The sequence below is a fragment of the Chelonia mydas genome, chromosome 7 (assembly GCF_015237465.2).
Source record: "Chelonia mydas isolate rCheMyd1 chromosome 7, rCheMyd1.pri.v2, whole genome shotgun sequence".
Classification (NCBI taxonomy): domain Eukaryota; kingdom Metazoa; phylum Chordata; order Testudines; family Cheloniidae; genus Chelonia; species Chelonia mydas.
In genome coordinates, this window is record NC_057853.1 from 55,025,657 (window position 1) to 55,053,389 (window position 27,733).

Genomic DNA, 27,733 nt, shown 5'->3' on the forward strand with positions numbered 1-27,733 from the left:
CATTTAGCAAACATTGATATTTCTTCCCCTGTGTTCCTAGTGGAGCAGAAGCCAACAAAGTAGGATTTTGCTTACCCCTCCATTTGTGTACCAGCATCAGTGACTGGGTCAACAGGAGTATGCCTGGCTTAGGGGACAGTGGTGTTCAGTAAGCTGACTCTTCTGTCTCATAATAAGCAATTACTTTTTCCTTGCACAAAAAATATTTGCTTTTGGGGGTAATTTCTCAGTATTAGGATAAGAGACTCTAAAAATAGACAGATATTTAAATTCCAGACAACACTGCCTGCTCATCATACGCTATTTTAATGTTGGTAAAAGCCTGAACAAATGTGTTTAAGAATGTCCCTTAAAAATGACAGTGTCACTGGAATAGGTGTCAGGAACATGGTTTCCACTTTGCATCAGTAATCTGACCATTTTAGAATTTAAGCAGTAATTTAACGTATGACCAGTTAGCCCATTCAGCTAGGGCAAAGCATTTTTAAAGAGTGGATGAGGTGGGGAGGCGCGCAGGAGAGAAAACTTTCAAAATATTTACGAGACCCGAGTGCTGAGTCACCATATTTGCTCCTCAGAGCAGGAAATCCCAGCTATTTTGTGTAAGACTTAAACATTAGAAAAAATACAGACAACCCTTGAATGAGTAATGTGAAAACATCAGATTGGCGTGGATGATCAGCCAGCGATGTCTCCTCCTATGGTGCCACAGCAGCCAGTTCAGTTCTTATACACAGAGTTGAATAATCACAGCCCAATATAAACTGTTTAATCCGGCCCTGAAGAACATCCAAACTCTTAAGTGCAGTTAATGAAGCTTCTTATGTAAACAGCTCTTGCATGATCTTACTGCAGTCAGCTGCAGAACACCTCCATCACTCCCTTCTGTTCTAGTACAAAAGCTCCTCCCAATTTCATACCCAGGCCTAGTGGACTCCAAACCTTGAACAGGCCATGATAAGGATGTAATCAGAGCTCAGTAAAGCAGGCAACCACACCCCTGGACTCCACAGCTACTACTTTGGCCATTCCTCAACTGTGTATTAAGAACTTCACTTTGTAAACATAAGGTATTTTGTTAAAATATTAGCCACTTACATTCTTTAAGTAACTACTAAACCTGAATCAAAGCAAGACAGAATCTAGTTTTACAACTCCAGACAGGCTTCTCCTTGCTATGTGTCTCATAAATTAAGGTCACTTTCTACAAGCTACTACGAGTTCTAGAAAAGCCATTTTAATGACAAACTCCAAATAGATGAAGTTAAAATGGAACAAAGATGAGCAGTGTTTTGATGTTTGCTGTGTCATTTAAGATTGTGCAGTGTCTTTTACTTGTTACACACTGAGAAGAGTTTCTGATCATGCCAGTGTTCCTACAGCTGCACTGAGCAAACTGGGCACATGGTTTCTGAAATGTTGCATTGTTTTGTAACTATGTCCTAGCAATGCTGACACAAATGGTCTAATAGTGCAACCACAGGATAGGGAGCCTGGACCTCCCAAACACTAATTTATATTCTGACAAATTCCACGATGACTAGGCTGAAGAGAGGTTTGAAGTAAGGGTAACTTGCTCCTCCACCAGAAGTTAATGTTCCAAATGGAATGTTAAGCATTCATGTTGACCAACTGAACTTCTAATGCTGATCACTTTTATAAAATACTGATTTAGAGAATATCCATTTTCTAAAGTAACTGCTACGACTATTTGATAAAACTCAGAAAGTAGATAAAAGGCACTTCCTGAAATACGTTATTCCACTTGACTGTATAATGAAATTTATTTACCTACTATCCCACTGATATTTACATGCCTCTAACTCGAGTATAATTGTTCCTTATTCCATTAAGGTATCACATTCCCAGTGCATTCCCCAAAGTCACACTCACTTCTCTTTGATACCTGTGACACCCGGGTACCACATTTTGATGCACTCCCACGCATCTATACTACCACTTTGCATTCCCCAGTCACACTCTTCCACTGGGCAATCCACAGTCCTATCACACTGCACATCAGTCCTCACCCTTATAAGCTACATTAAAATAATGCATGAGGTGTGCCCCAAACCTGCCATTCTGCACATCACTAGGCATCATTGCAAAGGAAGCCATCGATCAGAGATATAAATTACCCCTTCATGGGCCTGGAGGCTGTTGGAAATTACATTTATCCAGTTGCATTTCTCAAGACTGCAATTTAACATGGGGTTACTTGTGCATATGTAGACTACAAATTATTCCCATCAAGAAGTGAAATACCAAACAGTCAAGCCCAAAATGCTGCTCTTAAGAACTTAGCCTGAGGATGGCCTGTATTGGCTGGAAAGAAATGAAATTCTCCCTGAGCACAGAAAAAGGGTCCCTAGTTGCCCTGCAATTCTCAGGAAATCGCACAGCACCTGGACAGCACAGACAAGAGAGAATAATTTGTGTAAACCAGCTTTACACTGGCTAACCAACAGCTCTACATCCATCTTTTTTAAAGTAACTAACTGGCTGTTGATGGGATTTACCAATTCACTACACCCAGTTAACCTTCTGATCACTTGCCCTCTCAACTTGCTGGCTCTTACTCGTTTGTCAGTTTATCACACACCATCTCTGCATTTTCTTCCAAACTGCCCTTCAACACAAAGTGCTCTTCCTTAACTGACCAATTAGGCTACTACCTTCTTCCTTCAAATCTGTCCTACAAACCCACCTCTGCTGGAACACCTATTAGCAATCTGTCAGATTGCTTTTTTAAGTTCTGTACAACACTTAGCACAAATAGGGGAAGAGTCCTGAACCAGGACTTCTTGCCAGTATGGTAATATATTACATAATAATTATGTTCTATTCTGCTAATGCAGATATGCACCAGCAGAAAATCCTCCCCTTTGTTACCTGATAGAAGTGTTGTTTCCTCGCACATTCACTGTTACTGAAGTTTAATCATCAGTGTGCAAAATTTTAACGTCCAGCAAGAAGGGGGGAGGAGGGAACAATAGAGGAAGAATTATGTATTCCATGAGCCCCTACTGAATTCAGGACAATTTCATGAACACTTCTATTTGCAGATTCCCAGGATATTTGTATGGTATTAAAAATCCTCCAAAATCACCCACAGTCCCTTTTATCCTAAGACTCCAGTGACCAAGACAAAGACAACATGATCACAAAGCCCTGGAACAAACCCTCCATGGACGACTTACGAGGAATCTTGACTTCAGCATTGCATCTGGCCCAGCCTTTCCACCAAATCAAACTGCAATTTATTGCCCTCTAATGTACAGAGCATTAGGCCATTTCCTTTATGGCCCCACTTCACAAAGAAGCAGTAACTGAAGAAAATAAAGGAGAGTTCAACAAGTGGGAAAGTAATTGCTCAACAAGCGTGGAACAAGAGAGGGTCAGTTGCAAGCTGTGCACATGTGGCAGCTCTTCAGAGCCCAGTCGTGAAGCAGTAACAGAGGGCTGGTGTTACAGAACACCATACTGTGGGAAGTCTACCAAGGAACAGCCAGGAGTGCTTGTCCATCTAACTCCTAAGGGTCCCCCAGGACTAGAGGGCAGGAAACAATTCCTTCCAATAGTACCGCCTCCTCCCACTACCTGCCAGGCGTTAGCCATTAGATAGGAAGGCAAATGACTGCAGTGTTAATCCACCCCCATCACTCTTTAATTACATCCCAAAAACTATATTAAAAGAATGGTAAGATTACAAAGTAAAGAATACAAAAGGTAGGAAGTGCCAGTATAAAAGGTTGCCTATGCATATGCATTCTTTAATTACAGTCTTTAATGACAATTTCATACTATTTTTTCCATAAGCACCCGGGTTCATTCAGGATGGATGATGCTCACTGAATGAGCAGCTAATTCAGTGTCTGCTTATCCTCATTATTTAGTGTGGTCCATGCCCGATTTACCACACACAATCCAAATCCTGCACTCACAGAACTGATTTCTTCATGTGCTCTTCCATGGTGCTTCACAAACATGAAGGAATTTCTCTTCACAACACTCTTGTGAGGTAGGGAGGTATTATGCCCATTTTAAAAATGGAGAACTCAGACAGTGATTAAAGCCAAAACTGTCAAGTGTCCACTAGTTATGGACACGCAGCTTGGACTCCTACAGTCATTTTTTCCCCAGAGTATTTTTATAGCTCTTAATATGTTTCAAATAGAGCTCTCATTGGTCTCAGCTGGAACAGAGTGAGTGCTCAGTACGTTTGCAAACCAGCCCCCAGGTGTCTCATGTTGAACACTCAGAAAGTGAGGAACACACAATTAGTGGCCCCTATTAAAATTTTTGTTTGTGATTTGCCTAGCATTACATAGGAACTCTCTGGAAGAGGCAGGGATAGGATCCCGCTCTCCAGAGTGATGTTCAAATGCCTTAACCAAGAGACCATTGTCTCTCCCTGGAACCCCCTGTCCCATTCACTACATACCTTCCAAGTTCTACAACAAACCATTAAGGAGGTCATACAAACAGCCTCATTCACTGTACAACACTGATTTGCTTCCTGAGCTACCTCTGCCCTATGTACCTAATAAGATAGGGGTACTGTGGGAAAAAACAGTATATGATCAAATAATTAGAGTATATCATAAAGCATATGGACAAGGGGACCAAATTAAGGTTGCATGGGCAACCTTAATTCTGGCATTTCCTAGTTTATGAGTGGTCAGATTAGAACCTTTAGATCCACCTCATGGAACACTGGGGCTAATAGAGTAATCAGTTGCAGTAATAGGCTATTATCCTCTAGTCTACTTGTACCAATCACTCGAGAGGAAAGAGACACTGCCAGTGGGTTTTGCAACACTTTGCTGACAGCAGAAGAATGTCAAGACTCAGGAACACTAGTTATTACAGATTCTTCTTTCCCTGTCCCCATGGCCCACCTCCTTCTGTCTCTGCCTGGGTTCTTTTCTCTGCCAATCCACCCACCCTTAACTAGAAGCCCGTCTCTGTTCCCCTACTGCTCCACAGTCCTTAGCATTTCAGAGAAGCAGCATTCTCCTCCACATTCCCTGGGCATCAACAGGGAGTACTGAGAGCACAGGAAAGTCTCTCCCTATTCTCAGTTCTGGTGCCTGTAGCTGCTAGGAAACGCATTTGCAGGAAAAGTCCTGCTCAGCCGCTGCACCCCCAGGCTGAAGCATGCTCAGCAGAAATGACAGCTTTAGAGCAGGGGTCGGCAACCTCTCAGAAGTAGTGTGCCGAGTCTTCGTTTATTCACTTTAATTTAAGGTTTCGTGTGCCAGTAATACATTTTAACATTTTTTAGAAGGTCTCTCTCTATAAGTCTATATATTACATAACTAAACTATTGTCGTATGTAAAGTAAACAAGATTTTCAAAATGTTTAAGAAGTTTCATTTAAAATTAAATTAAATTAAAATGCTGATCTTACGCCACTGGCCCGCTCAGCCCACTGCCAGCCTGGGGTTCTGTTCACCTAGGCTGGCAGCAGGCTGAGCGGGGCCTGTGGCCCAGACCCTGGCTGGCAAGAGGCCAACAGCCAAAACCCCAGACCGGCAGCGTGCTGAGCGGGGCCGGCAGCTGGGACCCCACACTGGCAGTGGGCTGAGCGGCTGAGCCCGCTGCCACTCAACCTGCTGCCGGTCTGGGGTTCAGTCCACTGGCTCCTGCCAGCCAAGGTTCCGGCTGCTGGCCCCGCTCAGCCCACTCAACCCGCTGCCGGTCTGGGATCCCAGCCCTACCCACACAGAGTGGGGACCTACCTTCTCCCTGGTTCTAGCCCATTCTCTTCCTCTCTCTCTGCACTGAGCTGAGTGTGGGAGTGCACTGAGCACAGAGCTGGGGGTGAAGGAGCAGGCTGCGGGTTGGGGTGCAGGGTTTGGCCAGGAGCTAGAATAAGGGAGGGGGCTCAAGGTTGGGACAAGAAGTTTGGGTGTGGAGTGCTTACCTGGGCAGCTACCATTTGGTGCTAGGGGTGCAGGTGGGAATGTGGGGGAGGGGTGCAGGAGCTCCTGTTTGGTGCTCGGGGTGGGGGTGGGAATGTGGGGGGTGCAAGAGTCAGGGCATGGGGCGTGGGTGGGCTGGGTATGTGTGGAGGGTCCTGGAGTCAGGGCTGGGGTCGTGGCGGGGTGCAGGGGTCGTGGCGGGGTGCAGGGGTCAGGGCAGAGGACTGGGAGTATGTGTGGGGTGCAGGGGTCAGGGCAGGGGGCTGGGAGCACCCCCACGACCCCAGGCCACGCTCCCAGCCCCCTGCCCAGAGCGGCTCACGGCAGAGGGCTGGAGGGGATATGCCCCGATTCCACCCCCCTTCCCCAAGGCCCCCTCCCCACCTCTTCTCCACCTCCTCCCCGGAGCAGCGGGCGCGCTGCGGCTCCGCTTCTCCCGCTCTGGCATCGCAGCAGGAAGGGAGAGGAGGAGGGGGGCAGGAACGTAGCATGCTGGGAGAGGAGGCAGGGGAGAGGGAACCTTGCCTGCCCTGCAGCAGCAGCCGGCAGAACCAAGCTCCTTCACCCTGCCCAGGGGGGGGAGGGGGGAGTGGAGAAGAGCGGGCCGGGACGGGCAGGATTTTTAATGGTACGCTGCAGCCTGCTGGGGTCCCGGCCTGGGTTCGGTAGCGGGCTGAGCGGGGCCGGCGGCTGGGACCCAGCAGGCAGCAGCACGCCATTAAAAATTGGCACGTGCGCCATAGGTTGCCGACCCCTGCTTTAGAGAATGGTTAGTTCTGCAGCTAAATTCTCCTCTGAGCACATGCAGATGCTATTTTCAGAAGCTCATAACTCAACCAAATTTCATCAGATTTTTACAGCAATTGCAAAAGGCACATCCCCGTCAACGTAGAGTAACCCCCTTTCAGAATATCCCATCCCTTCTCCAAAGCATAGAGGCATAAGAGCTTCTCTCAGTGACACTGCTGTAAGAATTTAACAAGGGCGAAACAATGTGGTATTCCTGAACCTCATTCTCAGCAAGAGCTGAGCTATTTTAGCTCAAACTTGCAAACAAAATTCAGCCCCAGACAGGCACCCACCATGGAAAATTTCTGCCAAACTTCAACCACTCAGGCTAAGTTATAAGCAACTGAAAAATGTTTTTATAATGGAAAAGTGTTGGGCAACCATAACCATAGGCATGGCTACCAGCTCCTCCTATAAGAGGGTATTCTCCTTTGAGCACTACACAATTTAGGTGGCAGTATCTGAGCATTGAAATCCCTCCACATTCCCAATCAGCAGTGGTGATCGAATCACACTCAAGCCTAATTTGTAACAATGGACCACACAAAACATTTACATTTATGTAAATGGCAACTAGCACAAGGATTAATATCCACCCACTGTATACACAAGCTGCAATTCACCCTAGAAATTCTGCTCTTCTGTTTCATCTCACCAACAATATTGCAGGTTCTGTAAGGAACTGTTAGGAGAGAATCAGCATTCCCCTTTCTCTCCCATATTTCAATTTCACACCCATTCAGAAACAGTTGACTCGTCCCCTTATTTCTTGTTTTGAGGAACAGAGACCAGCTGGCCCAAGCTTTAGTTTGAACAGGTCAGAGAACAGTATCCACAGGCCCACAGCTCTTCAACAAGAACAAAGACAAAATACCAGCTGCCTTGCCTACCCTTTATTCTCCTTACTACATACATATGGAATAATCTACGAAGCATAGATGCAAAATGAGTAATGTTCCATGTACCCACTCAATGTCCAATATTGGGGAAAGAGAGAACAGTGGGTGTGAGGAGGCCACCAGTATGAAGCATCTCCAGTTTGGGCTTCTGTGTAATGTATGAGGGGTAGATTCACCTTAGACAATCCAGCAGGGAAAGATATTGTAGGTATATGAAGAATTTTTAACTCCTATTTACTGAAATGTCTATGGCACTTTACTCTGTGGTTTGGGCATTCCTGATTCATCTTTCCTAAAGTCCCCGATTTGGTTCCTGTATGTTACATTGTGGCTGTTCAGAAGTTAGCGATAATGAAGCCAGAATGGAACAAAAATGAGGGAGGGATTTTAAGGGAAGGAAAGGGAAGAGATAGAAGAAGGAGGAATGAGGCAAGAAGAGAGGAAAGGGACAACCACAGTCCAATTAAGGCTAACCCCCCAGCCATAATTATTTGCATTTCTTTTCTGGCTTTTGCATTTAAGAAGGTTCATGGAACATCTCTATCCTCACCACGTGAGCCAAAGATTCATAACTTTAAGGGATGGGTTAGATGACTTAATAGGTCTCCATCTGCAAAGGACCAGTTCCATGTCTATTCTCAAGTACTTCCAGTTTAATATTAAATGACTAAAACAAAGTGCTTTCTTCTATCCCTTCTCTTGGGAAAACACTCTACAGTCTAAATACATCTCACCATTAGGAAGTCCTCACTTGCTCAGATTCATCCCACTATTCCCAGTTACACTGACTGGTGTATACCATTGTTGGTGTAGACAGTTACTTTGAAGAGTGCAAGTTTCACACCTCTCCTTAACTCAGCTGCAGCACTAATGTTGGACAATTTCTTGTATTTATACAAATATCTACTACAGTTTAGTTGAGACCTGTCATCAAGAAAGGACGTCCATTAACCTCCAGAGGAATCTCAGAACTTAAATAGTAAACAGAATGAATTATCACTTGTAACTGCAGACTGAAACCAAACCACCAAGAGATGGCAAGATACCATCAGAGGCAATTCATGTTTTCATGTCACCTAACTTTCAAACTTCTAAAGGGATTTTTCTTGCCAATGTCAACCACTTCCAACTGTGCCTAGCTAAATGGCCATTCCCTGTTTAGCAACACTCAAACTGCACTGAGAATCAAAATAACCTATGTCACAAATCCATATACTCATTTTTGCGGTCGTAAATTACTGGATCTTAAATGTTGAATCAACACTAAGGTTTCAGAAAATGTTTTTGAAATTAATTCCAAACCAAGACAGAATTTCTGCACTGTTACTGCATGTGGGTCTTTGACGCTTTGCCCCCCTCAAGCACACATTTGAACTTCCACTGAAGGTAGAACAAGAAGTAATGGATTTAATCTGCCGCAAGGGATATTCAGATTAGATATTAGTAAAAATTTTCTAACTATAAAGGTAGTTAAGTCTGGAATAGGCTTCCAAGGGAGGTCATTGGGTCCCCATCATCGGAAGCTCTCAAAAACAAGTTAGACACATACCTGTCAAGGATGGTCTAGGTCAGGGGTTCTCAACCTTTTTCTTTCTGAGGCCCTCACAACATCCTATGAAAACTCCACAGTCCACCTGTGCCACAACAACTGGGCCAGCATTAGGGGGTAGCAAGCAGGGCAATTGCCTGGGGCCCCATGCCACTAGGGCCCCCACGAAGCTAAGTTTGGCTTCAGCCCCAGGTGGCAGGGCTCAGGGCCCCAGACTTCAGCCCCAAGGCGGGGGTTCAGCTTTCTGCCCTGGGCCACAGTGAGTCTAACCCTGCTTGGTGAGCCCCCTGAAACCTGCTCGTGGCCCTGCAGGAGGCCTCCAGACTCCTGATTGAGAGCCACTGGTCTAGGTTCACTTGGTCCTATCAAATCCAGCCTCCTATGCTGTGACGACTTCTTGAGGTCTTGTCCAGCCCTACATTTCTATGATTCTATGAAAAGTTGAGACATGAGAAAGTGAAATGTGAATTCAATTTCAGTACCAGAAAACTGATGGCTACCACAAGAAGTGTATTAAATTAGCAGGCTGGGCAAAGGTTCTCTTATGGTTACAACTGTTTGACCTTTAACCAGCTCTTAACTGCACCCAGCTAACCCCTCAGGATGGAGATTTTTCAACAGCTTGTCATCTGAAATAAGCCATGGAGAGATTCCTCTGACCCTGATATACACACATTCATTAAAAATGTCATGCATGTGCATGAAGTCAGAGTGCTTCTACTGGCTCACTTTGCAGCTTCTACTGAAGTGCTCTAACTCAGAACTCCTGGGCCTAGAGGACAAAGGGACTCAAACCTCCCAAACATGGTACTCATGGCCCCCTACTCCAACATGCACCTTCTTATCCAGTGTAAGCCTTATTTAAATAGAGTTGATGCACACAATTTCCACAGACACCTGCTTCTCCCACTACACCACTGACATGCACAAGATTCTTCTGTGCAGGAGAGTTCAGGACAGGAATTAACTGCCTACAAGGCACTGTACATGGCATTAAGCAGCAACTCATTCATTATAATCCTAGCTTGCTCTGATTATGGGACTTCAGTGAGGAAAGCGCTAGTGGGCAACAAGTAGTGCTATCAATTTCAGTTTTCCTTATGGGTTGCTTCTGATAATCACAGGTTGCTAAAAGCCAGCACCTTTAGAATAGAGTACCATTCATAACTCATTCCAAAAGGAGGAGACACACTGCAGTAGCTACAGCTCTGCTCAAGCTTCACAACTATCAGCAGAGTCCCATGACTTCAACAGCCACAAAAGTTGCAAGGATAAACATTTTTATGCACAAACTACAGCAAACTATAGCAGTAATGTCTTGAGTTAATTGACAGCCTGAAATCATCATTCTTAACTGTGTTAACTGCTCCATTCAACTCAACGGGGGTCTTACCTTGGAAGTTTCCCCCATGTAGACTGAAGCTGTCTTTGATTTCAAATAAAAGCTTCCACCAGTTCAGCTGAACCCACATTATAACTGGTGGAAGCTCCAGTGTAGCCAAGGCTCTAGCACTTGGACATATTGCTACCAGTATTTAAGTTCAACTTACTAAAAAGCAGGTCTAAGTTTAAGCTGTGGTAAAAACAGGCCCCAGCCTCAAAAGCCCTGTCTATACTATGGCTCCAATCTGTTTCACTACTGTGGACTAAGCCTAGATGTCACTGTTTATGTGTAGGTGGTTCAGGACAGTGAATTATAGAAATGTAGGATTGGATGGGGACCTCAATAGGTCATATAGGCCAGTCTCCTGCACTGAGGCAGGACTAAGTACTATCTAGATAATTCCTAATAGGTATATGTCTAGCCTGGTCTTAAAAACCTTCTACAACTGAGATCCCACAACCTCCCTAGGTAATTTGTTCCCGTGCTTAAATATTCCTACAGTTAGGAAATTTTTCCCTAATGTCTAACCTAAATCTCCCTTACTGCAATTTAAGCCCTTTGCTTCTTGTCCTGTTCTCAGTGGATAAGGAGAACAATTTAACACCCTCTTTATAACAACCTTTTATGTACTTGACAAGTGTTATGTCCCCCCTCAGTAGGGTTGCCAGGCATCCAATTTTTGATTGGAATGCCCAGTTGAAAAGGGACCCTGTCAGTCCAGTCAGCACCGCTCACCAGGCCATTAAAAGTCCAGTCGGCAGCGCACTGGGGCTAAGGCAGGCTCCCTGCCTGTCCTGGCTCCACACAGCTCTCAGAAGCAGCTGGCATGTCCCTGAAACCCCAAGGCACAGGGGTGGCCTGGAAGGCTCCACACACTGCCCTGCCCCAAGTGTGGGCTCCGCAGATCCCATTGGCCGCGGTTCCCGGCCAATGGGAGCTGTGGGGGTAATGCCTGCGGGCGAGGGCAGTATACAGAGCCCCCTGGCCACTCCTGCGCCTTGAGGCCACAGAGCCATACCAGCCACTTGCGGGAGTCGCCTGATGTAAGTGCTGCCGGGAGCCCACACCTCCTCCTGCACCCCAATCCCCAGCCCTGAGTCCCCTTCTGGCACCCAAACTCCCTCCCAGAGGCCGAAACCCACACCCCCTCCCACACTCCAAACCCCTCGGCCCCAGCCCAGAGACCCCGCCTGCACCCAAAACCCTTCATCCCTGACTTCACACCAGAGCCCTCACCCTCACCCCCAGCACCTCAACCCACTGCCACATCCCTGAGCCCCCTCCTACACCACAAACTCCTCATCCCCAGGCCTGCACCCCCAGCCAGATCCCTCACTCCCTCCCACATCCCAACCCCCTGCCCCAGCCTGGTGAAAATGAGCAAGTGAGTGAGGGTGGGGGAGAGCAAGCGACAGAGGGAGGGGAGAAATGAGGTGAGCAGGAGATGGGGCCTCGGCAAAGGGGTGGGCCAAAGGTGTTCCGTTTTCTGCAATCAGAAAGCTGGCAACCCTACTCCTCAGTCTTCTCTTCTCCAGACTAAACAAACCCAATCCCCCCTGCCAATCTTTCCTCATAGGTCATGTTTTCTAGACATTTCATCATTTTTGTTGCTCTTCTCTGGACTTTCTAAAATTTGTCCACATCTTTCCAAAATGTGGTACCCAGAACTGGACACAATACTCCAGGTGAGGTCTTATCAGTGCTGTGTAGAGTGGAAGAATTACTTCTTGTGTCTTGCTTACAACACACCTGCTAATATAAAAAAAAGCAATCATTCTGGGATCTAACAGTTATATTGTTGACTGATATTTAGTTTGTAATCCGCTATAACAGATAGATCCTTTTCTGCAGTACTCCTTTCTAGGCAGTCATTTCCCATTTTGTATTTGTGCAACTGATTATTCCTTCCTAAGTGTAGCACTTTGCATTTGTCCTGATTTTAATTTCATCCTTTTTCTTTCAGACCTTTTCTCCAGTTTGTCAAGAACATTTTTAATTCTAATCCTGTCCTCCAAAGCCCTTGCAATTCCTCCCAGCTTGGTATCCTCCACAAACTTTGTAAGTATACTTTCTATGCCATTATCCAAATCATTTTTGAAGATATTGAATAGAACTGCAATGAGGACAGATCCCTATGGAACCCCACTCAACATACCCTTCTAGCTCGATTGTGAACCACTGGGAACTACTCTCTGAGTATGGTTTTTCAATCAGTTGTGCACTCACCTTATAGTAGGTTCATCTAGGCTCTGCTCTAGTTTGTTTATGAGAAGGTCATGAAGCAATTCATGTTTGTGGTGCCTAGCAAAACAAGACTCCCAGCCAGACTAGGGTTTACATGAGCAAAAGTATTTGATTATTTTAGTAGAAACGTTCCGCTAATAAGCTTATCCCAGACTGTCTCCCACACTTCCCCATGTGCCATAAGCCCCAAATGCCCCCTACCCATTGCCAAGACCTCCAGTTTACCTAATATTTTTGTTGCAACTGTGCATCAATACAAAAATCTGCAGAACACTGAACACCAAAAACCATGACTGAAAAGGTGAGAACATAAAGCAAGCTAAACAGAAGAACATAAGAACGGCCATACTGGGTCAGACCAAAGATCCATCTAGCCCAGTTATCCTGCCTTCTGACAGTGGCCAGTGCCAGGTGCCCCAGAAGGAATGAACAGAACAAGTAATCATGAAGAGATCCATTCCCTGTCACTCATTCCCAGCTTCTGGCAAACAGAGGTTAGGCACACCATCCAAGAGAGCACACTGGATCTATTGTACTATTGTATTATTCATTTTAAAATTATTAAAAACATCTTTAAAAATTTAAATTCTGTGGCAGCTTCAATTTACGTTTCAGCAGCAAATTACTGCAGAATCCAGGGCTCATGTCACAAAGTTAAGGTCCAAGGAGTACAAGAGACCTTTGCTATGGAAGTTACATGAACTTTATAAATTTAACAAATCCCATGCTCTACATCACTAATATTTCCCAATGAACAAGAGTCTCTTCTACAGACACTACCTTTAGGAGTCTGCTTTAACATGGTTCCACCTGAAACTTTGCTGATCTTGTGAACAGATGGGCTCCCACAAGTTAGTGGGGGCTTTTCATTATTGTTGGTAACTCAGATTATGACTGTATTATGCAGTTTACTGACTCCTGAAGAGCACACGTTTCAAGTGAAAATCTTGAGCTGCTGGAGGCAATGGGTGCACCTCTATACCCCAGGCCAGGGTATTTAAGCATTACAGTCAGGTCAGAGTTAAATACCCACCAGCTCAGAGGAGAACAAAAGGTACTCCACTGCAACTTGCCTAACATTTACATTGCCTCTCTCTGCTCATTAAACAGGTTTTGGTTAAATAATGAACAAACTGTATTACAGATTCCGATGAGAATTCCAAAATTATAAATCAACTGGTAAAGCCCAGAGGAGAACGAAGGGAGTGGGAGGGAGGGAAGGATAATATTGACTAATATAAAGGGCGCAGCTTGACAGTGGATATTCCTGCCACACCTGATCAAACAGGCTCCGTGGGGGGAGGAAAGGGGGAGGGCAAGAAGGGAGATGGGACAAGGCAGCCTGAAATTTGCATCCGGAACAGATTAAAATGGATTCTTGAGGGACTGAGAAAATACATAATATATATTACTATAAATGCAAAACTGTACTAAAAGCTAACTCAAATGTCAAAGATTACAGCTTGAATAAATTTAAATATAAAAGCCATGTGCTTCCATGAGTTAATGAAAGAGACATGAAAAGAAAGTCTGGACAATAACTAAGCTCTGGCCTCACTGCCCAGAGAAGGCGCTGGGCTTAGCATAGTAGAGGACATCCTCCAGCAGACTCCACCAATACTACAAAGCACTGCTTGGATTCCATCACATGCCTAAGGCTCAGACAAACTGGGCAAAACATTGTCTCCTATTCTCAGGCATTAAAGTCAGAGCAGTTACTGGTGCTGAAACTGCCTGTTTAGGAGAGCACCTTGTGATCAAAGTGAGATCGCACTCTAATGCCATACACAAGCAGGCACTCTTTTGACACCACCATGGCAGAATGAACACAGGCCATTTTTGCATAATCCCTCACGAGCTCATAGGAAGCTTCTGGGTTACTCAGCACATGGAACTCTTTCTCTTTGCAATGATCAATTAGAGGTTTGGGTTGAATTCATTTGAGAGAAGTTATTGTGGACAGTGCCCAAATGCCCACCAAGCCCTGCCAGCTATTCATTGTGACTGTATGAAAATATCAGGACTTTCCAGTCCAATTTCGTTATTGCTTGACACACCATTTCTGATAACGTCTGTTACCCTAATTACTGCCAGGAAAGGACTTCAGGAGGCCCACCTCAGAAAGAATCACAGCCTCATTCAAGTGAGAGCCATTGCAGTGGTAACATATGAACTCACTTCTTTTAACTAAGGAATGGAGCAGAACGTCCCTATCGTTTCAGGTGTTAGGCATAAAGGGATTCCAGGGAGTAGTTCTTCCCATGGCCCTTAAGGCAATGGGTATGTTCATCCAAATTAGACGATGACAGAAGGCTTCAAAGCATTTAAACTGACTTGCTCAGGGACTTTGGGTTCTGACATGATGCCTCAGAACCAAAACATAGTCGAGAAATTTAACCAGGCAGAAACTACCTACCTAAAATTTCTGCACTACAAGCTAAAGACCAAGCAAGTTCTCCAGGCACAAAGCAGAAGCCCCTATGCCTTCAGCTAGTCATGAAAAAGGAAGGAATTATAGCTCTCCACTGACTCACTCCTAATAACTTCTCTTCGGTGCCGGGAGGTGATGCTCCTGGAGTTTCAATAAACACTGCTTTTTTAGCGGGTTCCTAAACTCAGTGGCAAAAGAGTAGTGAGCAAAGCCCACCAGTGGGAATGTGCAGAGACCAACTCAAAATAAGCTTAACATGCTTGTGACTCTAGACAGAGTTCAGTAGTGAAGCAGTCATTGCAAAGTTTGTTTCTGTTTCTGTTCAGTCATGAGACAATGGGATTGGGTGAGATTTAACAGAATACACACCTGACTTGTGAGTCTGAGAAGGAAAGGCTCATGCCAACACATGACTAGCTTAGAGTAATGCAACTGCCCTGACACTGTTAGTGAGAGAAGACATTCTGCTCCAGAAAAAAAAAAGTTAGCAGAGCTCACATTCCACAGAGCTATTGGCCCATTAAATGTGTACCAATGACCCATTCTGGCTCAGAATCAGGTCCTATCAGACTTGTTTATATGTACCATATAAGAGTGACCTGTCCTCTCAAAGCTCAGGAAAATTAATCCACATAGGTTCACTTCCAGAAAGAAGGAAGAGCAATAGTGAAATTCTAGCAATCATTGCAGGAACATCTATCACAGCTGCTGGCGTCCATTCAGTGCAAGGCTAACCAGGGTTTCATCCCTGAACCCAGGAGATTATGTTGAAATTGCAGTCTGTTTGCCATTAATTACAGGCAGCAGGTGACCAAACCTGCAGTCTTAAGAGATGGGAGGAGGAATAAATCAAATAATGGGGAGGCTCCTTTCCAAGCAGAATTTTCCTGTCACTCATAACTACGTACAGGAACAAAACACTTATCACAGCTTGGACAGAAAGACTACATATGTTTATGCACTGATCTCATATACTACTACAAACATACTGGATTATAGAGACAGATGAGGGAGAACAGAGAGGCATGGGTACAACGGCTACAGATTGAACAGAAATATATTTGAAGCGTCCCTTACATGTACTGCATAAACACAACACAATATATAAAAAAAACAAATGGTCAGAGGGTAAACTGCAGGTCTAAAGCTCAGAGCATATGGACATGAGATAACTTCAAGGGGTTGGAGATTAGCCAGTGCTACAGAAAAAGTTATAAAAGCAATACCATACCTCAGAACAAGCAGATATGCTAGACACCAACATTTCTCAGGCGGATGAAAGTCTAATAACACAGGCAAGATGTTTGAGTAACTGGTATAAGCACATAAATGGCATGTGATTAGTCATAAGCATGTGTACACACTCCCAGGAAAAAGGCATTTCCCCTATTTATGGACTGATTTACTATTTTCTATAAAGGGTGAACGTGTTAGTGCTTTTCCATTACTAAATATTTGATCCTTGTGTAAGAAGTGCCAGACATAAGATGCTATATTTGTGCCCAGGTACAGGCATACAATATTTACACATTCTATTGGATATGCATACCTACACAGTGCACATATGCACTTACCGGTTATGTTATTTAGCACTTCTTTCAATAGACTAAAGCTGTGCAGCAGGGGATCCCGTTCTTCATCCTACAGGTTACACAAACAAAGGAAGTACTTAATGAGACAGACAGATACCTAAATCACACAGTAAAAAAGATATGCAGGGTCCACAAAGATATCATCTCCTTTTAGTTTTCCTTCAGAACAAGCCATATTGAGAGATTTTCCAAAGAGGGGAAAGTAGGTTGGGTTCATTAGTTTCAGTCCCTCCCTATTCCATCAAGATCAGGGGAAAGTATTCAATTTTCCACGGCTGAGTAGCTTGGGGGTCAAGAGCAGAATGCCCTCTCAAGACTCAGCACTCTGTTTTCGCTTTACTGTCGAAAGAAAGAATTTTTATTTGCTTTCCACTACTTAATAAAGTTCAGGGTAGATATATGCCACGTTAATACGCATAGCAAATCCTTATGAACCAATTTAGTCCTCAGAGAGATTTATAATAGGAACACACCAATGATACTTGGCACTGCAATGGTAACTTGAAAAAAGAGCCACTGTAAGAAAGTTACCAGAGTAGCTACTTCCTATAGCCATAATTTAGTAGGTCTGTTTTTATGATCACATGCAGAGGTTCCTCCAAGCTGCATGCACATACAGCCACAACTCCTACTGGAAGGCACCAAGCACTAATGAAGAAATGCTTCTAAGAAGGCAAAAAGGCCTGCCGTTTGACAGATTAAAGCCATTTATGCTAGATTAGAACCATCTGTGTTGCATGTACCATTTTACATTGCATCACAGATATAGTACAACACACACACATTGCACTGCTAAACTGAAATGCTGGCTGAGGACATCATGTGAACCAAAAATCTCGCATTAGTGATCTTTTAACAAATCAGGTTTTGAAATACTATTTCAGCCAATGGCATAGTCACAAGACAGACAAAAAGAAAGTGACAACATACCACATAAAGGGTGAAAAATGCCCCATTTTTATTAACTTACTCTATGCCCCAAATTTACATTTCATGGCTCCTGTGGTTTTAAACTGTCAGCCACAGCACAACACAAAAGGCATGTAAAAATGATGCTAAAATGAAACATGCAGTATTTTCAAACACTCCCTATGACACCGGAAGAGATTCCTACAAAGGTCTGAATAAAATGTTATGTTAAGTGAATGTGAGGGTGTATAATCACATATTCCCAACTCAGTCACTTTTCCAACCCATGGGGCAATCGATTTCCAGCTTCATCTCTGGGTGCTCACCAGTACAACATACATGCTTACAAGCACATACAGTTAGAAGGTCAAAGCTGTCTAAAGTAGCAAACCATAGGAAATTACTATTCCTGTGTTACCTAGAAAACTACTCTAGGGTGCTTTAGTTTGAGGGGACAGGAGGTTTGATTTTATTAAAATTTATAGTTTCTAGGTTCTTCATAACACAGACAGATCTCACCAACCCAAGAAAACTTACCAAATGTGTGTGAGTATTCCATCGAGCATTGCGTTTTATGGCACCCACCACTGTATTGATTTCACCTTGGACAATGTAAATATTCTTATCCACCATCCTGACAGTCCTAACAATAAAGAGAATCCAGGTTAATGCCTAGTTGTTCAAAATAAAGCACACTGAATCACCCCATGCCTCAGGCAGGAAATCGATCTGGTCCCCAGGTCTGTAAGGGACACGGTAGTAATGCAATTGACAAGCGAGAAATATTTGTAGAGAGTTCCCAATAGAACCATTTGGGTATATTCCCAGTTTTCCATGTGCAGACCAATACGGTTATTCTACTATGAGAAAGACACCACACTTTTCCATATAAGAAGCATTCAAAGCAGCTAGCTAGATACATCAGGGGATAAGTGTGGTAATAAACAACTGCACTTGAGTTACCTGTCTCACTTATTTCCCAGTAACCACAAGGATTCCTGTTATTTATATGTACAAGTTTACCCATTGTATAACGCCATACACATCTATGGTGCTATGTAAATATTGAAGCCCTATATAGTATAGGAAACAGCCTTAGACTTCTTATTTGTGCCCTTTATATAGGCTACTGCTATTTGATTTACCTGGAGTAGCAGCTCCTTGGGATGCTAAACTTTTAAAGATTAAAGTCATTTTTGTTAGATGTTGCGTTCACATGACGGTGGTAAAGCACCTTAGGAGGAGGAAGAACACAAGCATGGAAAGCATGAAGTCAAGTGCAGGACAACATCAAGGAAGCAGTAAGGTTTACAGAACTGGACAGACCAAAGAGAGGGAAAATGGGAGCAGATAAAAGCAGGGATGTAGTGCAAGACAGCCTGAGGTCATGCAGGGGCAAGAAGCTTGAATGTGATGAACTGAGATAGAAAGCCAATGAAGGGATTTGCACAGTGAGGGGTGAAAGAACGGTATGGCTGGAGCAGCAGCAACATTTTTGATGGACTGTGAGGTACACAGAAGTGAAGAGACACGGATAAAAGAACACAATGTTACAGTAATCAATGCTAGATATGACTCAGGCATGGACAAAGATAAAGAAACGGGGGTGGTAATACCAGACTGATTTTAAGGTTATGACAAATAAGCAACAGGACTGATCAGGAGACCAGAGTGACAGGACACCATGCCTGCAAACTCAGAAGAGTAAGAATTGGAAGGTGAGCCAAGGAATGAGGATGTATAGAGGGACTAGACGCAAAGATGAGATGCTTAATTTTTAATAAATTGAGTTTGAGACGTCAGCAGAACATCCAGGAGGAGCTGAGAGACTGAGCAGAGGGGTGGAAACAGAGAAGTAAATCTGAGTATTAATGGTAACACCATGAGAGTGGAGTGGATCACCTAGAAAGAGTGTAAAGGGAAAAAATGAAAAGACAGCAATGTAGGGTAGGAAACAAATTGATGTGGAACTACCACAGGAGAATTTGAAATAAGAGTCTGTTTATATCACCTGAATTTTTAGTCATGTTAGCACATTTGTAAACTTCAAACATGTGACCACAGGAAGTCACTTAACCTACTGCATTATCCCTAACTTGCCAATAGTGTAGCAATTACAGAATTCATCAAATGCAGACTCTTAAGAAAGTGTCAGGTGTTGTGATTTATTTTTTTTTTAAAATGACCCTGATAAGGAAGTTTTTTTCAGAATTTTGTTTGTAGAACTTTGAACAGGCAGGGTGATTAACAACCATTGGAACAAACTACCAAGGAAAATGGCGGATTCTCCAATGCAACACAGGATGCCTTTCTGGAAGATATGCTTCAAACAAGTTATTTGGCTCATTACAGAACTAGATGAAATTATATGGCCTATGTAATGCAGGAGCTCAGACTAGATGACCTACTGGCCACTTCTGGCTTTAAAAATCTATAAAAACTAGACATCTGTTAAATTTCAGCTACTTTTAAGGTGTTGAGCTTCTTGAAGCAAAAGCTCATCCTTCCCAAATACATATTCCTTTCTGGTGAAGGGTCTGTCTTCCTCAATCTAGCTCTACTCAGAATCACTGCAGCTTTATTCAGATCTTTAGTGACAGCAGTGAAGCTATAACAAAAGTCATACCATTAACACTGCTAATATGCAGGAACATCATGAGTGACAGCAAAAGTAAACATTGGAGTTATTCACATGGGAACAGGACTTGAAAAGAGAGGAAGGGAGGAAGAACTACTGAATCCCCCATAGTCAGTAGGCTGGGCAGTGTGGAGGGAGGAAGAAGAAAGTCCCTTACATGGTCCTCTTTACTGCAATAGCCAAGTGTCTTCAAGATGGACACCAATTCGACATACGAAAGTGCCCTATATACAGTACAAGGACATCCTTGGGGGGGGGGGGGGGGGTCCTTCTTCCCCACTAGTGGCTAGTATTGGTCTGAAATGTTTACAAGTTTCAGTTCGTATGTTCTTGACTGCCAAATCATTCTGCTGATGAGAGCTTCAGCAACGCTCTCTGGCAGCCAAATGATCATCAATTGAAGTACCTGTGTGTGCTCTTACATCACAATTACACGTTGAAAAATGCTTCAAACGTGTGCCATCAAAGGCACATGATACTATCTCACACCCAGATGGAACCCTTGGTTACTCAATAGTCAAGTACATACGTACATCTCTTGGGTACAGGCATCAAGAGTCAGGGGTATTATTTTGGGAAACCATTTTGAGTCCTTTTGGGGAGCTAGTGCCTTGGGAAATACAACCAAGAAATAGCACCATCCTCTGGTTAAACTGTTAGACAGATTTCTATCAAGTCATCTCTTTCCATCACCTTTTTTGACCCTTTCTGAATACCAATTACCTGCAGACTCAATGCCAATGAAACCACCTCAATGGATAGCAATCAATCAAAGAAATGGATCCAATCCGCTTCTACAACTGGGAAAGGTGATTTAGTTCAAAACCAGGCTGCTGTTGAGCCAGATCTGCAATGTTCATAAGAAGACAGTAGATCACCTACTTTGTGAATTAACTGGGTATTTAAAAGTTCAAAGTTCATAAAATTAAACATTTCAAACTTACAGAAAATATGGTGCATAAGTTAATTTATTAATTTTTCACTGATACAAATAATAAACCTAAACAGTATGCCTGATTTTTCTTTGTTTGAGAGAACTGCATATTATCTTCGCCACCAAATCTCTCAGTCTTTTCAAACCTGTACAGCTGTTTGAACATTGGTTGAAGGATTGAAGTCACATTTGGCAGCAGAAAAATGACTTTGGTGGCAGAAAAATGGTTCAAATAACCAGTCATTCATAAGATTGATGTTCATAAAGTCGGGGTTCTACTGTAATTTGAAAATTTCTGAATAGGATGCAGTCAGTCAAGTTCCACTGCAGATAAAATGCTATTAAGGAATAAGATTAGGGAACATCCCTCAGTCAACAAATCACATCAACAACTCCTACCTACTTCACAGCTAGCCAGGCTACCTAAAAACCAAGTCAATACAATGATATAGCCTGCACTTGCCTGTCAATCTTCATATAGAAAGTTGATTTAGAAGTCTAATTCACTTGAGCTTTTTACACACAGTACAATAACTGGGAGCAGCAAGAGCCAAAACAGTTGAAGAAACTCCTCTTAAGGCTAATTCTCTTAACACTGGACAAAAAAAATAAAAAAAAAATCACAGAATCATAGATATGTAGGGCTGGAAGGGACCTCAAGAAGTCATCAAGTCCAGCCCCCTGAACTGAGGCAGGTCCAAGTAAACCTAGACCATCCCTGACAGGTGTTAGTCCAACCTGTTGGACTGACAGGGATTCCATAACCTTCCTTAGGAGCCTATTACAGCATTAAACCACGCCTTTAGTTAGAAAGCTTTTCCTAATATCTAAAAAATAACGCAGAAGAGTACTTTTATTAACCCAAGAGGTTTGGTTCTTATTTCACTGTACTGTGCTATGGTCTGGTGACATAGAACAGACACTGTAGCATTTATACTCTATGAGACAGTTTAGGGTGCTCTCAAAAGTAGTAGTAACATAATACTTGGTATAAGGGAGAGGCAAGGGTGTGGTATAACTCCTCTGCAGCGCTGCTGTTAGCCTAAATGCAACAGCATTGAGCTAGCACATGGGAACCAAGAAGTGAAAAGGAATACCCTCTTTTAACTATCAAAACTGAATGAAAAATAAAAATTAAACAGCATAAACAGTAGGGGTGAATGCTTTTTCTCTACTTACTTATGACTGATTAAACTGTCTTAGCTTTTACTTTTACAGTTCAAAAAGCCTTGTGTTGATACTGTCCCTCTAATAAGGCCACTGTCTTTGATCCTTCCTCCTCCAGCAATTAAAAAGGTTGTCTATATGTTGCGTAAAGTAGTCTTCACTTTCACTTTTTTAAATTACCCATATTCAGTGAATTATTAATAACTGCTCACTTCACAAAAGTCCCCTCCAACTCTTTCCACCCTAAATAATCCTAGAGTTTGGAATCTGGTCAAGTGTATATCCCACCATCCTGCTGATTGACCATACTGCTCTTCACTCAGCCTTTTTTATCTCTGCTCCTCCTAAATTAGGAGAAGGTGACTAGAACTAGACAGTCCTCCAGCTAGGAGTGAGCCACATTATCGTATTTTATTCTCTCCCCACTGAACAATTCCAATCAGCTTTCTTAGAACTGCTGCTGCAACCTGGGCAGACATTATCACTCAACGGACCAGTGACTTCAGGTCTGTCCCCTCCAGGGAATCTCATACGCAGAGAACCAATCAGTGTACAGGGTTAGTTTATATTACTTTGGCCAGAGTTTGATTAATCTGCATTTACCTTTGAATGAGTTTAATCCAAGGCAAGACTGCCCCTTGCCCCACAGTTACTTCTTGATACATTAAGAGGAAAACCACTTGGCAGAGACATATGTTTCTGTCTCCTTGTGGCCAGAGAGGTTCATACAAGAGAAAGATAGGACTGATTCCCCCCTCCCAGGCTTCAAGGTGGAGTAAATATCACAGCAGGAAATTGTGGCAAGATGTTCTCCCCCACATCAGCTGGAGCTTGGCCAGGACACACCATCACCACACACACACCCATGACTGGGCTGAGCCCCCCTCCACCAGTACCTTACCCAGGGCACACAATTCCCCCCCCCCCCCGCCCCATGGCTGGGCCGAGCTGCCCCAAGCACCCCTCTGCCAGCACCCTGCGCAGGACACACGGACACTCCCCCATGGCTGGGCCCGACGCCCCGCACCTTGCCCAGGATACACCCAAAACCGGAGCCCTCGCAGCTCACCCCACCGCCACCGCCGCCCTAGGGCCCAACCCGCCGCCTCGCCCCCAGCAGCTCCCAGCTCAGGCCCCGGCACGTCCGCACACGGCTGCTCACCAGGACAGCCCCACAGCCTGCCCCCGCCCGCGCTGTCGGGGCTCCCCACCCGCGTGATCTCCGCGCCGCGTCAACATCGCGATAGGGGCTCGCCACCCGTCACTACTGACCCCCGCATCCAAAATGGCGGCGCCTGTTGCTAGCGGGCCGGCGGCTGCTTCACATATCTGGCCGGCGCGCGGCGCTGCGGGAGAGGAGACCGCGGAGCAGGGATTCCGGCCGGCCGAGGGCTGCGCGCGGGGCAGAGACAGAGCAAAGGCCAGTGAGGGACAAGCAAGAGGAGCCGGCTGGCTGCGCTCTGCTCTAACTGACGTGGAAACGGACTCAATCTAACCCGCTGCCTGGTTACTGCGCCGACGAACAAGCCAGTTGACCAACCAGAGCATGCATCTAGCGTGGCAGGCGCAGAGTTACCCAATAACAACAATTCACTGAGACAGGAGGCGGGACCAAAGTCCAGCAGGCCGACGCCCCCCAGTGACATAGGGAGGAGAACCAATCACATTAAAGTAAATAGAGTTAGCAATAGAGTTCCCAATAGCGAGAACAGACTGTGCTTGGGGAGTCGGGACAATAAAGGAGGGTGAAACAAGTGTGGTAGATCTGCAGTAGTGTCCTGTGCGATGCATCGTGGGTACATCGAGCGCCACCGGAAACGACTAGTCCGGGAACAATTTCGCAGGGTAGCGAGTGTAAAAAGTCCCAGGTGCCCCGGAGGTGGCGCTACCAGGCAGCACTGCGCAGCGAGCGTGGCTCCCAGCCTGAGCTCAGGGGTGGTGCAGCTCATAGACTATCAGGGTTGGAAGGGACCTCAGGAGGTCATCTAGTCCAACCCCCTGCTCAAAGCAGGACCAATCCCCCTCAAGGATTGAACTCAGAATCCTGGGTTTACCAGGCCAGTGCTCAAACCACTGAGCTATCCCTCCCACCCTCTGTCAGCTGCCCTCATGCATTGCCAGCCAGAGCCCTTGGAGGGGGGCCAGGAGAGCTGGGCTCTGCCCCGGCACTGCCTGCTGGATGGACTGCTTCTCCTCGCTGCCCTCAGCCTCGCCCACCCCTTGTGCTGCCTGTTTAGATTGTAGCCACTTTGGGGCAGAGACCATCCCAGTGGAACATACAGCACCTAGCACACTAGGGTCCTGTTCTCATGTGGAGCTTCCAGGGGATACAAAACTCCTATGAGTAGCAGTTCCCAGCATTCACTACTTCATCCTACCCTTTGTTCTGAGTCATCTGGAGACAGCGATGCTGGCTTCAGGCCTCCAAGGTCCTTTGTTGTCAGACCCCTAGCTAATTAAGATTCTATTTCCTTTTAGAGTAACAGCCGTGTTAGTCTGTATTCGCAAAAAGAAAAGGAGTACTTGTGGCACCTTAGAGACTAACCAATTTATTTGAGCATGAGCTTTGCATCCAATGAAGTGAGCTGTAGCTCACGAAAGCTCATGCTCAAATAAATTGGTTAGTCTCTAAGGTGCCACAAGTACTCCTTTTCTATTTCCTTTTAAAGTCTCTCCTCTGCCCTTCTGCCCACCCCACCCCCCCAAAGAGCACCCCATACCTCTTCAGCCTCTCAGGAACCCCACAATCTTTAAGATCCCCCAGCTCTTCATCCCCACGGTCCTGACATTCTGACTCTTTCCAGTCCCCATTCCTGCTTCCAACAACCCTATCCTTGACCAAGGAAATATGGTTGTTTCTTGGTGCCTCCTCTCTCCCCCAAACTTTTCTACAGTGAAGGGGCAGAGACAGAGCAGAGTCTGCTGCTTGCTGCAGTGATAAGGAGGCAGTAGTTTTGCTTCCCCTGCCAATGGGAGGCAGGATGGAGAAGTATTTAAAAACCCAGTTTAGGACTAGTAGCCTGCCTGGAGAGGTGGGGCAGGACCCAACAGCACCTCTCCATAACATCTGGCTGTCAAAGATGCAGGGTAAATTATGCCTTAGGCAGAGTTGTAGCCCCTCTCAAGTGCAGACCCTAGGTTCAAAGCCTGCTTGCCTTCCTGCACCTCAATCTGGGTGCAACCACGTGGTCCAGTCATTCAGACTGGCTCTCTGAGCTGCAGCCCCCCTGGTTCCAAACCATGTTAGCTACACTGGCCCAGTGCGCTTTTGGCAACTCTAAGGTTCTCTTTGGGAGCCTGTGACAACATAAGTTTGCAGTGACACAGAAACAGCATCTTCAAATCAATGCATTATTTATTCATTCCTCAAATGTACAAAGAGCAAAATGTAAAAATAACAAAAGGCCAACCTCCCTGCATATTATGTGCATCTTTGTAAGTTCCCCTCAGCCCAGCAAACTCCATCTCTGGCAGGGAGCAATTGCCCTTGCTGCAGTTTCTAGCTCTGTGTGTTTGCCAGCCTGTCAGCTTTTCACTGACATTCTGGGTGCTTCTCTTAGCCTCTCCCCCCCAACTCCCCTCCCTTTTCTAGGGTCTTTGAGGTTTAGAAGCCCCTTTAATCTCAGCCTTTAGCCTTGGGAAGAGTAATCCATTGTAGCCTGGCTGGGGGTAGATAGGGGGTTTTCCCCAATAAACACCATTTCTATTGTTTCCTCCAGGACTCTTATCTATGTCATTGTTTTACCTTTCATAGGTTCATACATTCTAAGGCTAGAAGGGACCGCTGTGGTCATCTAATCTGACCTCTTGCATAACACAGGCCAGAGAACTGCCCCACAATAATTCCTAGAACAGATCTTTTAGAAAAACACTCAATCTTGATTAAAAATTGTCAGTGATTGTATTGCCACCACAACCCTTGGTATACTGTTCCAATGGTTAATTATCCTCACTGGTAAAAATGTATGCCTTATTTCTAGTGTGAATTTGTCTAGCTTCATCTTCTAGCCATTGGATTTTGTTATATCTTTGTATGCTAAATTGAAGAGCCCATTATTATTTTTTTGTTCCCTGCGTATGTACTTATAGACTGTAACCAAGTCACCTTTCACCCTTCTCTTTGAGTTAAACAGATGGAACTCCTTGAGTCTGTCACTATAAGGCCTGTTTTCCCACCCTTTAATCATACAGTAACTTCCTGCCTGAGTCCTTTAACAATTTCTATTGATCTAACTCCCAGCAGTCAGGCAGGTTAATATCAAAGAGATAACCTGAGGGGAGTATGATATCTATAACAAATATACATAACTCTCCCATTCTCCAAGCCAGCTTCACTTCCACCACATTGCATCTACCCTCTCAAGGACTCCTGCCTCCAGAACTGTTGGTGCAGTTCCTGAGTTGGCCAGAGGAGCTGTGGGCTACCTCTGCAGCACACTCCTCCCAGCCTGCCTGGGAGCAAAGGGCCACGCTGAATTTAACAATGTACTTAGATTGTATACCCTTTGGGCACAGGTAGTCTTTATTCTGTGTGTACAGTGTCTAGTATAATCAATGCCTGGTCCAGGACTAGGGCTTCTAAGAACTACTGCAATAAAAATGCTTTTGAATGCACAGTGTATCACTGACAGTAATTTGACATTCACACATGCTGCTTTATAATCACTATTTTTCATATAATTCAACTTTGGGGGAGAGGGGATTATGAAGCATTTGCAATATTGCAGTGGTGGCTACGGGCCAGACAGATTGGGTCTCTGTTTTGCTAGGCGTTATGCCCTGTTCCAGAGATCTTACAGTTTAAGCCAAGACTACAGGTGGATCAGACTAACAAGCAGGCTGGTGGGGGAGCGACAGGATGTGCAACATTTAGCCAGTCAGAAGCAGTAATCACAATTCTACCTGCCTAGCCATATTTTTGATGAAGAAACAAAGTTTTTGGAGAAGACTCTGAAGCATAGGCCTTCCCTAGTTAGCTGGGGCCTGATCCAAAGGTGGCTACAACTTCTCCCTATTAGGTGACCAAAGCAAAACGTTTCTTCTCTCCAGGGAGTGACCTCCACCAAGGCTGACTGCAATGCCCTTTGATGACTTAACCAGCAGGGGCATGCAGGGGACTGGGTCATCATTTTCTTCTAAGCCCAAATGCATCAACCCTCATAAAACCTCCTTAGATTTGCCTGCCTGAGAATCTTGAGTCTGCAGGGAGAACTTAAGATCTATTGAAAATGTACTTAGGACACAATTACCCTGCTTTTAAGAACACTCCA

At 44.7% G+C, this 27,733-nt stretch overlaps 1 protein-coding gene across 16 annotated transcripts in view; it reads right to left on the reverse strand.

Moving 5' to 3' along the window:
- Window positions 1-24,206, reverse strand: part of GBF1 (golgi brefeldin A resistant guanine nucleotide exchange factor 1) — a 180,303-nt gene extending 156,097 nt beyond the window's left edge. For 8 of the 16 annotated variants that reach the window (XM_037905796.2, XM_037905791.2, XM_043550323.1 and 5 more), the window contains exons 1-3: window positions 23,626-24,206; window positions 18,262-18,367; window positions 16,798-16,864 (exon numbers count right to left, since the gene is read on the reverse strand). In XM_037905796.2, the coding sequence (XP_037761724.1) occupies window positions 16,798-16,864; window positions 18,262-18,367; window positions 23,626-23,702 (250 nt within the window). In that variant the 5' untranslated portion in view covers window positions 23,703-24,206. Of the gene's footprint in view, window positions 1-16,797; window positions 16,865-18,261; window positions 18,368-21,085; window positions 21,210-23,625 lie in introns of all 16 variants that reach the window. The other 8 variants (XM_043550327.1, XM_043550325.1, XM_043550326.1 and 5 more) reach the window with 3 other exon arrangements.
- Between the last annotated feature and the right edge of the window lie 3,527 nt (window positions 24,207-27,733).